A 12,243-nucleotide genomic window follows, 5' to 3' on the forward strand; every position below is an offset into this window, starting at 1 on the left:
TCGGAATCAGCTGCGATTTTGGAATATTTAGAATCCATCCGTGCTGTCGTAGTACTATTTGCGATAGTGCTACTCCGACCTCTAACTGTTCTCTGGACCGTGCCCTTATCAGGAGATCGTCCAAGTAAGGGATAATTAAGACGCCTTTTCTTCGAAGAAGAATCATCATTTCGGCCATTACCTTGGTAAAGACCCGGGGTGCCATGGACAATCCAAACGGCAGCGTCTGAAACTGATAGTGACAGTTCTGTACCACAAACCTGAGGTACCCTTGGTGAGAAGGGCAAATTGGGACATGGAGGTAAGCATCCTTGATGTCCAGAGACACCATGTAGTCCCCTTCTTCCAGGTTCGCTATCACTGCTCTGAGTGACTCCATCTTGAACTTGAACCTTTTTATGTAAGTGTTCAAGGTTTTCAGATTTAAAATGGGTCTCACCGAGCCGTCCGGCTTCGGTACCACAAACAGCGTGGAGTAATACCCCTTTCCCTGTTGTAGGAGGGGTACCTTGATTATCACTTGCTGGGAATACAGCTTGTGAATGGCTTCCAATACCGCCTCCCTGTCGGGGGTAGACGTTGGTAAAGCAGACTTCAAGAACCGGCGAGGGGGAGACGTCTCGAATTCCAATTTGTACCCCTGAGATACTACCTGCAGGATCCAGGGGTCCACTTGCGAGTGAGCCCACTGCGCGCTGAAATTCTTGAGACGGGCCCCCACCGTGCCTGAGTCCGCTTGTAAGGCCCCAGCGTCATGCTGAGGACTTGGCAGAAGCGGGGGAGGGCTTCTGGTCGTGGGAAGAAGCTGTCTGTTGTAGTCTTTTTCCCCTTCCTCTGCCCCGGGGCAGATATGAGTGGCCTTTTGCCCGCTTGCCCTTATGGGGACGAAAGGACTGAGCCTGAAAAGGCGGTATCTTTTTCTGCTGCGAGGTGACTTGGGGTAAAAAGGTGGATTTCCCAGCCGTTGCCGTGGCCACCAGGTCCGATAGACCGCCCCCAAATAACTCCTCCCCTTTATACGGCAATACTTCCATATGCCGTTTGGAATCCGCATCCCCTGACCACTGTCGCGTCCATAATCCTCTTCTGGCAGAAATGGACATCGCACTTACTCTTGATGCCAGAGTGCAAATGTCTCTCTGTGCATCTCGCATATATAGGAATGCATCCTTTAAATGCTCTATAGTCAATAATATATTGTCCCTGTCCAGGGTATCAATATTTTCAGTCAGGGAATCCGACCAAGCCACCCCAGCGCTGCACATCCAGGCTGAGGCGATTGCTGGTCGCAGTATAACACCAGTATGTGTGTATATACTTTTAAGGATATTTTCCAGCCTCCTATCTGCTGGCTCCTTAAGGGCGGCCGTTTCTGGAGACGGTAACGCCACTTGTTTTGATAAGCGTGTGAGCGCCTTATCCACCCTAGGGGGTGTTTCCCAACGAGCCCTAACCTCTGGTGGGAAGGGATATAGTGCCAATAATTTTTTAGAAATTAGCAGTATTCTGTCGGGGGTAACCCACGCTTCATCACACACTTCATTCAATTCATCTGATTCAGGAAAAACTACGGGTAGTTTTTTCACACCCCACATAATACCCCTTTTTGTGGTACTTGCAGTATCAGAGATGTGCAAAACCTCCTTCATTGCCGTGATCATGTAACGTGTGGCCCTACTGGAAAATACGTTTGTTTCTTCACCGTCGACACTGGAGTCAGTGTCTGTGTCCGTGTCGACCCACTGAGGTAACGGGCGTTTAATAGCCCCTGACGGTGTTTGAGACGCCTGGACAGGCACTAACTGAGCTGCCGGCTGTCTCATGTCGTCAACAGTTTTCTGTAACGTGCCGACACTGTCACGTAATTCCTTAATTACGGCCATCCATTCAGGTGTCGACTCCCTAGGGGGTGACATCACCATTATAGGCAATTGCTCCGCCTCCACATCATTTTCCTCCTCATACATGTCGACACACACGTACCGACACCCAGCACACACACAGGGAATGCTCTGATAGAGGACAGGACCCACTTAGCCCTTTGGGGAGACAGAGGGAGAGTTTGCCAGCACACACCAGAGCGCTATATATGTATAGGGACAACCTTACAATAAGTGTCTATCCCTTATAGCTGCTTATATCTGTTATTTTGCCAAATAAGTGCCCCCCTCTCTTTTTTACCCTGTTTCTGTAGTTGCAGGATGCAGGGGAGATTCTGGGAGCCTTCCTACCAGCGGAGCTGTGTGGGAAAAATGGCGCTGTGTGCTGAGGAGATAGGCCCCGCCCCCTTCACGGCGGGCTCTTCTCCCGCTTTTTTCTGGAAAACTGGCAGGGGTTAAATACATCCATATAGCCCAGGAGCTATATGTGATGTATTTTTCGCCAACTAAGGTAAATTCATTGCTTCCCAGGACGCCCCCCCCCAGCGTCCTGCACCCTCAGTGACCGGAGTGTGAAGTGTGCTGAGAGCAATGGCGCACAGCTGCAGTGCTGTGCGCTACCTTATGAAGACAGGAAAGTCTTCTGCCGCCGATTTATGGACCTCTTCTTGCTTCAGCATCTGTAAGGGGGCCGGCGGCGCGGCTCCGGGACCCATCCATGGCTGGGCCTGTGATCGTCCCTCTGGAGCTAATGTCCAGTAGCCTAAGAAACCCAATCCACTCTGCACGCAGGTGAGTTCGTTTCTCTCCCCTAAGTCCCTCGATGCAGTGAGCCTGTTGCCAGCAGGTCTCACTGAAAATAAAAAACCTATTTAAACTTTTACTCTAAGCAGCTCAGGAGAGCCACCTAGATTGCACCCTTCTCGTTCGGGCACAAAATCTAACTGAGGCTTGGAGGAGGGTCATAGGGGGAGGAGCCAGTGCACACCAGCTAGTCCTAAAGCTTTTACTTTGTGCCCAGTCTCCTGCGGAGCCGCTATTCCCATGGTCCTTTCGGAGTCCCCAGCATCCACTAGGACGTTAGAGAAAGAAAACAACAGAAATAATCTGACTCTTACGCAGTAGGCACTTATCCAACTATTCATACTCAAAAGGTAGAAAGAGACTTAGGGGGTAATTCAGAGTTGATCGCAGCAGCAAATTTGTTAGCAGTTGGGCAAAACCATGTGCACTGCAGGTGTGACAGATATAACATTTGCAGAGAGAGTTAGATGTGGGTGGGTTATTTTGTTTCTGTGCAGGGTAAATAATGGCTGCTTTATTTTTACACTGCAATTTAGATTTCAGTTTGAACACACCCCACCCAAATCTAACTAACTATCTGTATATGTTACATCTGCCCCCCCTACAGTGCACACGGTTTTGCCCAACTGCTAATAAATTTGTGGCGATCAACTCTGAATTAGGCCCCAAGTACTGTATTACCCGTGCTCAGTAGAGTGGGATACACGGAGACTCACCCCGATTCCAGGACCGATCAGTAAGTTAGCAAATGCTGAGTGGATTCAGACGCTAATAGTGTACAGACTCGACCCGTGAACCTACAGTGAACACAGATGCACCAGCCACACAGCCGCCTATGCTGAGACTGGGTCCTTTCAGAAACACAGTTTCTCAGGCGGAAGCGGGAACTCAGTTCATGGCGGGAAAATCGGAGGAAACGTCATGAACCGGGGAAGGGGCGACCAAGGGAGCATCTGACTCCCAACTGATGACATCAACCATAGGGATCATGGCCTCATACTACCCCTGGAACCTATGATCCATAAGGCCTAGCGCTGGTGCACCCTAGATGGCAGCCGCGTCAGTGACTGTTTCGTAGTCTCCTCCCAAAACAGTGCGGCTGTGTCAGTGTTCCCCCTCTAAGTGGAACCGATGCCTTATCTTCTCCCCGTGCTCTGGCCACAGCCTGGTAACGTCTGCTGGACTTGCTAGTACATCCGACACAGACGCCCGCCGAAACAGCATTGTACTCATGGGCAAGCGTTGTCGCGACCCGGTGGGGAGTTGTTGGAGCGACTCTTTCTAAGGTATGTATAAGACGCTTTTTAGAAAGATCACTCAAGAAAAATAGTAAGACTATGAAAAGAATAAAAGAAAAAAAGAAAGCTTATGGCTGCTAAAAACCAGCAGCCTACTGACCATGGTCCGGCTCCTGCCGCACCAAACAAAAAACTGATTTGCTTGAGCCAGGAATATATGGATTGGCCCGTTGCATGCTGGGAGGCTGAAAGCTTAGACCAGTGGTTTCCAAACTTTTTTGAATCACGGCGCCCAAGAATATCAGAATTTTTTTCACGGCGCCCCTAGGCCAAAAATTTCTTATTGAAAAATTTTGAAAGAAATAGTACATTAAGTAGATCGCGTTTATATGTCATCCTTAGGGTCAGTTGTGTGGTGAGGGACAAGAATTGCTTCTGTTTGACCACATATTTTATGACTGGCAGCCATCAGCACTGGTTTTGCCTATTATATTGACCATGAATAATTTGAATTGGTCCTGCACCCAGGGCACCCCTGCAAGTGTCCAGAGGCACCCCAGGGAGCCACGGCACACAGTTTGGGAACCTCTGGCTTAGACAGTTTGGTGCAAATCCGCTGTTGCGTCATATCTCAATGTTATCCTGTGGATAACCTGTGGACCCTGCCGAAGAAATATATTTATCTATTCAGAGTACACACTGACACCTGGACTTGCATCACTCTCTTCTGTACCGGAGGCAGAAGTTCTTTGCCATTGGATATTATTATTAACAGTTTCTTATATAGCGCAGCATATTCCGTTGGGCTTTACAATTAGAACAAAACTGGGTAAAAACAGACAGACGGAGGTAGGAAAGCCCTGCTCGCAAACTTACAATCTATAGATTTTTAAGAAGAGAGGGCCCGATTCTTTGAAGTAAAGCAACAAAAAAACCAAACAAGTAACTTTGTATCTAGAACAAACCAAGGGACGCAAATACATTTATATTTTTTCTGTGTAGGGTAAACACTGGCTGCTTTTGCATGTAGCCCACAAACCTTAGACAGCTTTATTTTTACACTGCAATTTCAGTTTGGACACATCCAAGCCAAATCTAAATTCTGATGCACGTTACATCTGTCCCAACTGCAGTGCAGCATGGTTTTACCCAGGTGCAGTTACTTGGTTTTTTTTTTGCTTTACTTCCCTCTGGACCTCATTCTGATTTGAAAGAGAGAAGTGGCTTACAGTAATGAGAAAAGAAAAGAAAAGAAAAGGAAAGAAAGAAAGAAAGAAAGAAAGAAAGAAAGAAAGAAAGAAAGAAAGAAAGAAAGAAAGAAAGAAAGAAAGAAAGAAAGAAAGAAAGAAAGAAAGAAAGAAAGAAAGAAAGAAAGAAAGAAAGAAAGAAAGAAAGAAAGAAAGAAAGAAAGAAAGAAAGAAAGAAAGAAAGAAAGAAAGAAAGAAAGAAAGAAAGAAAGAAAGAAAGAAAGAAAGAAAGAAAGAAAGAAAGAAAGAAAGAAAGAAAGAAAGAAAGAAAGAAAGAAAGAAAGAAAGAAAGAAAGAAAGAAAGAAATTAAAAAAAATTATGTAGATAGTACTCAGGTTAATGTCCCAAGAGGATCATTTCCAACACAACTTACCTTGGAGGGGAAATGGAAGCCAGCCACGTTAACAGGAGCCTCTGGGTGTTGCACTGTGGTGCTGACGGAGACCTGGAAAACACAAAAGTATCTGGACTGGACTGGACTGAAAGACTAACAGAAACAGCACACCTCCTCTGCATTACTCTGACCCATGAGCAGGATGTACCACATGTGGATTTATTTTGAAGGATCTCCATAACTTCTATTGTATCCCATTATTTCAGAATATTCCACCTGTGTTCACGTATTGCCACATGGCTCCGATCATGAAAGGACTCAATGCTCCTCACCTAACCATGAAAGGACTCTAAGTTCCTCACCTTGTGGAGTGGTTCTGTTTTAATGTGGTCTGGACCAACATGTTCAGCCTCAAGTTGGTAGGCGAGAGCCAGAACCTTGATGTCTGTGGCGGAAAGGCTGGCATAGTCTCCGGTCTTCTTTGAGAATTCAGTCACTAGAACACAGACAGACACAGAGGTTACTAGACATGGTCTCGGACCAGTAATTCACTTGCTATGTATTCACATACAATTTTGCTTCTTGGAATGCATGCTACACAGCTCACATCAGCATATCGGAATACTGAAGATGAATTCCATACAAGTCAAATATTCCGTAAGTTAAATATATATACAGAATAGTATTTACCAGGGGTCAGGTGATTCATCCAATAAGCCTATCACATGGGTAGTCTGCAGAGGGACATTAGAAGGATTACATATGATTTGCCAGCTATCAATATTCCGACAGCAGCATCCCGCCCGCCAGAACGCCAGCAGCGGGGGCGAGCACTAAGAGTCCCCTTGTGGGCTCGGTGGCTCTCTGCGCTTGCCACAGGATCTATTCCTGCTCTATGGGTGTCGTGGACACCCACGAGTGGGAATTGCACTGTTGCGCCAGTATTCCTGCGACGATATCCTGACCGCCAAGGTCCGGACAGCCGGCAAATTAACGGAACACCCGCTAGAAGGGGGCTCTCCACACACTAGCTGTTTTCATGCATGCAAAAGCATGACCTCCCCCCACCCCCCTAACATCAGACACTGAGTCGAGTTAACTGGCCGACCCAGATATGTTCTGGAATCATTTACACTAATCGGGGTCAAATTCATTTCTCAGCGATATTCACTATTTTCATGAATGTTTTCCTCAGAGGAGTAGGAGGGGGGAGTGGAACGGATGATGGGGTCCTTTAGTTCTCAAAAACGCTCCTATTTAAAAATAGAACCATCATATACATGACTGACCTGAGACTAAGGTGTGGGTAGCAAACGTTATGGTGCGGAGTTGGCTTAAAAATAAGATTTTACTTACCGATAAATCTATTTCTCGTAGTCCGTAGTGGATGCTGGGACTCCGTAAGGACCATGGGGAATAGCGGCTCCGCAGGAGACAGGGCACAAAATAAAAGCTTAAGGATCAGGTGGTGTGCACTGGCTCCTCCCCCTATGACCCTCCTCCAAGCCTCAGTTAGGATACTGTGCCCGGACGAGCGTACATAATAAGGAAGGATATTGAATCCCGGGTAAGACTCATACCAGCCACACCAATCACACCGTACAACTTGTGATCTGAACCCAGTTAACAGTATGATAAACGCAAAGGAGCCTCTGAAAAGATGGCTCACAACAATAATAACCCGAATCTTTGTAACAATAACTATATACAAGTATTGCAGACAATCCGCACTAGGGATGGGCGCCCAGCATCCACTACGGACTACGAGAAATAGATTTATCGGTAAGTAAAATCTTATTTTCTCTGACGTCCTAGTGGATGCTGGGACTCCGTAAGGACCATGGGGATTATACCAAAGCTCCCAAACGGGCGGGAGAGTGCGGATGACTCTGCAGCACCGAATGAGAGAACTCCAGGTCCTCCTCAGCCAGGGTATCAAATTTGTAGAATTTAGCAAACGTGTTTGCCCCTGACCAAGTAGCTGCTCGGCAAAGTTGTAAAGCCGAGACCCCTCGGGCAGCCGCCCAAGATGAGCCCACTTTCCTTGTGGAATGGGCTTTTACTGATTTTGGCTGTGGCAATCCTGCCACAGAATGTGCAAGCTGAATTGTACTACAAATCCAACGAGCAATCGTCTGCTTAGAAGCAGGAGCACCCAGCTTGTTGGGTGCATACAGGATAAACAGCGAGTCAGATTTTCTGACTCCAGCCGTCCTGGAAACATATATTTTCAAGGCCCTGACAACGTCAAGCAACTTAGAGTCCTCTAAGTCCCTGGTAGCCGCAGGTACCACAATAGGTTGGTTCATGTGAAATGCAGAAACCACCTTAGGTAGAAATTGAGGACGAGTCCTCAATTCCGCCCTGTCAGAATGAAAAATTAAGTAAGGGCTTTTATATGATAAAGCCGCCAATTCTGACACACGCCTGGCTGAAGCCAAGGCTAACAGCATCGACACCTTCCATGTGAGATATTTTAAGTCCACAGTGGAAAGTGGTTCAAACCAATGTGACTTTAGAAAACTCAAACACCACATTGAGATCCCAAGGTGCCACTGGAGGCACAAAAGGAGGCTGTATGTGCAGCACCCCTTTTACAAATGTCTGAACTTCAGGTACTGAAGCCAGTTCTTTCTGGAAGAAAATCGACAGGGCCGAAATTTGAACCTTAATGGACCCTAATTTTAGGCCCATAGACAGTCCTGTTTGCAGGAAATGAAGGAAACGACCCAGTTGAAATTCCTCTGTAGGGGCCTTCTTGGCCTCACACCACGCAACATATTTACGCCAAATGCGGTGATAATGTTTTGCGGTTACGTCCTTCCTGGCTTTGACCAGAGTAGGGATGACTTCTTCTGGAATGCCTTTTTCCCTCAGGATCCGGCGTTCAACCGCCATGCCGTCAAACGCAGCCGCGGTAAGTCCTGGAACAGACAAGGCCCCTGCAGTAGCAGGTCCTTTCTTAGAGGTAGAGGCCACGGTTCGTCCGTGAGCATCTCTTGAAGTTCCGGGTACCAAGTCCGTCTTGGCCAATCCGGAACCACGAGTATAGTTCTTACTCCTCTCCTTCTTATGATTCTCAGTACTTTTGGTATGAGAGGCAGAGGAGGGAACACATACACTGACTGGTACACCCACGGCGTTACCAGAGCGTCCACTGCTATTGCCTGAGGGTCCCTTGACCTGGCGCAATATCTGTCCAGTTTTTTGTTTAGACGTGACGCCATCATGTCCACCTTTGGTTTTTCCCAACGGTTTACAATCAGGTGGAAGACTTCTGGGTGAAGTCCCCACTCTCCCGGGTGAAGGTCGTGTCTGCTGAGGAAGTCTGCTTCCCAGTTGTCCACTCCCGGAATGAATACTGCTGACAGTGCTATCACATGATTTTCCGCCCAGCGAAGAATCCTTGCAGCTTCTGCCATTGCCCTCCTGCTTCTCGTGCCGCCCTGTCTGTTTACGTGGGCGACTGACGTGATGTTGTCCGATTGGATCAACACCGCCTGACCCTGAAGCAGAGGTTTTGCTTGACTTAGGGCATTGTAAATGGCCCTTAGTTCCAGAATGTTTATATGAAGAGACGTTTCCAAGCTTGACCACAGGCCCTGGAAATTCCTTCCCTGTGTGACTGCTCCCCAGCCTCTCAGGCTGGCATCCGTGGTTACCAGGATCCAATCCTGAATGCCAAATCTGCGGCCCTCTAGTAGATGAGCACTCTGCAGCCACCACAGGAGAGACACCCTTGTCCTTGGCGACAGGGTTATCCGCTGATGCATCTGCAGATGCGATCCGGACCATTTGTCCAGTAGATCCCACTGAAATATTCTTGCATGGAATCTTCCGAATGGAATCGCTTCGTAAGAAGCCACCATTTTCCCCAGGACCCTCGTGCACTGATGCACTGAGACCTGTCCTGGTTTTAGGAGGTTCCTGACTAGCTCGGATAACTCCCTGGCCTTCTCCTCCGGGAGAAACACCTTCTTCTGGACTGTGTCCAGAATCATTCCTAGGAACAGTAGACGTGTCGTTGGAATCAGCTGCGATTTTGGAATATTTAGAATCCACCCGTGCTGACGTAACACTACCTGAGATAGTGCTACTCCGACTTCTAACTGTTCCCTGGATCTTGCCCTTATCAGGAGATCGTCCAAGTAAGGGATAATTAAAATGCCTTTTCTTCGTAGAAGAATCATCATTTCGGCCATTACCTTGGTAAAGACCCGAGGTGCCGTGGACAATCCAAACGGCAGCGTCTGAAACTGATAATGACAGTTTTGTACTACAAACCTGAGGTACCCTTGGTGAGAAGGGTATATCGGGACGTGGAGATAAGCATCTTTGATGTCCAGAGACACCATATAGTCCCCTTCTTCCAGGTTTGCTATCACTGCTCTGAGTGACTCCATCTTGAATTTGAACCTTTTTATGTAAGTGTTCAAGGATTTCAGATTTAAAATTGGTCTCACCGAGCCGTCCGGCTTCGGTACCACAAACAGCGTGGAATAATACCCCTTTCCTTGTTGCAGGAGGGGTACCTTGATTATCACCTGCTGGGAATACAGCTTGTGAATGGCTTCCAAAACTGTCTCCCTGTCGGAGGGAGACTTTGGTAAAGCAGACTTCAGGAAACGACGAGGGGGAAACGCCTCGAATTCCAGTTTGTACCCCTGCGATACTACCTGTAGAATCCAGGGATCCACTTGCGAGTGAGCCCACTGCGCGTTGAAATTCTTGAGACGGGCCCCCACCATATCTGAGTCTGCTTGTAAAGCCCCAGCGTCATGCTGAAGACTTGGCAGAAGCAGGGGAGGGCTTCTGCTCCTGTGAAGCGGCTGCATGGTGCAGTCTTTTTCCTCTTCCTCTGCCCCGGGGCAGAAAAGAATGGCCTTTTGCTCGCTTGTACTTATGGGAACGAAAGGACTGAGTTTGAAAAGACGGTGTCTTTTTCTGTTGATGTGGAGTGACCTGGGGTAAAAAGGTGGATTTTCCAGCCGTTGCCGTGGCCACCAGGTCCGATAGACCAGCCCCAAATAACTCCTCCCCTTTATACGGCAATACTTCCATGTGCCGTTTGGAATCCGCATCCCCTGACCACTGTCGCGTCCATAACGCTCTTCTGGCAGAGATGGACATAGCACTTACTCTTGATGCCAGGGTGCAAATATCCCTCTGTGCATCACGCATATATAGTAATGCATCCTTTAAATGTTCTATAGTTAACAAAATATTGTCCCTATCCAGGGTATCAATATTCTCGGTCAGGGAATCCGACCATGCGACTCCAGCACTGCACATCCAGGCTGAGGCGATTGCTGGTCGCAGTATAACACCAGTATGTGTGTATATACTTTTTAGGATATTTTCCAGCCTTCTATCAGCTGGTTCTTTGAGGGTAGCCGTATCAGGAGACGGTAACGCTACTTGTTTTGATAAACGTGTGAGCGCCTTATCTACCCTAGGGGGTGTTTCCCAACGCGCCCTAACCTCTGGCGGGGAAGGATATAATGCTAATAATTTTTTAGAAATTAGCTGTTTTTTATCGGGGGAAACCCACGCTTTTTCACACACCTCATTTATTTCCTCTGACTCAGGAAAAAATATTGGTAGTTTTTTCTCACCCCACATAATACCCTTCTTTGTGGTACTTCTAGTGTCAGAAAGGTTCAATGCCTCTTTCATTGCCGTGATCATGTAACGTGTGGCCCTACTGGACATTACGTTTGTCTCGTCACCGTCGACACTAGACTCAGTATCTGTGTCAGGGTCTGTGTCGACCCACTGAGGTAACGGGCGTTTTAGCGCCCCTGACGGTGTTTGAGACGCCTGGACAGGCACTAATTGATTTGCCGGCTGTCTCATGTCGTCAACAGTTTTTTGCAAATTGCTGACATTATCACTTAATTGTTTAAATACAATCATCCAGTCAGGTGTCGACTCCCTAGGGGGTGACATCACCAACACAGGCAACTGCTCCGCCTCCACATCATTTTTCTCCTCATACATGTCGACACACGCGTACCGACACACAGCACACACACCGGGAATGCTCTGATAGAGGACAGGACCCCACTTAGCCCTTTGGAGAGACAGAGGGAGAGTCTGCCAGCACACACCCAGCGCTATATATATATACAGGGATAACCTTATATAAGTGTTACACCCTTATAGCTGCTGTTAATATATTTATTTGCTGCCAAACGTGCCCCCCCTTCTCTTTTTTACCCTGATTCTGAAGCAGGACTGCAGGGGAGAGTCAGGGAGCCGTCCTTCCAGCGGAGCTGTGAGGGAAAATGGCGCTTGTGTGCTGAGGAGATAGGCTCCGCCCCTTCACGACGTCCTTATCTCCCGCTTTTTTGTGTAAAATGGCAGGGGATTAAAATACATCCATATAGCCAAGGAGCTATATGTGATGTATTCTGTTTTGCCACCTAAGGTATTCTGTTATATTGCGTCTCAGGGCGCTCCCCCCCCAGCGCCCTGCACCCTCAGTGACCGGAGTGTGAAGTGTGCTGAGAGCAATGGCGCACAGCTGCGGTGCTGTGCGCTACCTTAGTCTGAAGACAGGATGTCTTCTGCCGCCGATTTCACCGGACCTCTTCGTCTCTTCTGGCTCTGTAAGGGGGACGGCGGCGCGGCTCCGGTGACCCATCCAGGCTGAACCTGTGATCGTCCCTCTGGAGCTAGTGTCCAGTAGCCTAAGAAACCCGATCCACTCTGCACTCAGGTGAGTCCGTTTCTTCTC

At 48.0% G+C, this 12,243-nt stretch overlaps 1 protein-coding gene across 1 annotated transcript in view; it reads right to left on the reverse strand.

Moving 5' to 3' along the window:
* Nucleotides 1-12,243, reverse strand: part of NOB1 (NIN1 (RPN12) binding protein 1 homolog) — a 77,044-nt gene that overhangs the window by 56,227 nt on the left and 8,574 nt on the right. The window contains exons 3-4 of the mRNA XM_063945463.1: nucleotides 5,867-6,000; nucleotides 5,544-5,615 (exon numbers count right to left, since the gene is read on the reverse strand). Coding sequence (XP_063801533.1) covers nucleotides 5,544-5,615; nucleotides 5,867-6,000 — 206 coding nt within the window. The remainder of the gene's footprint in view (nucleotides 1-5,543; nucleotides 5,616-5,866; nucleotides 6,001-12,243) is intronic.

Source organism: Pseudophryne corroboree, chromosome 11 (assembly GCF_028390025.1).
Source record: "Pseudophryne corroboree isolate aPseCor3 chromosome 11, aPseCor3.hap2, whole genome shotgun sequence".
Taxonomy (NCBI): Eukaryota; Metazoa; Chordata; class Amphibia; order Anura; family Myobatrachidae; genus Pseudophryne; species Pseudophryne corroboree.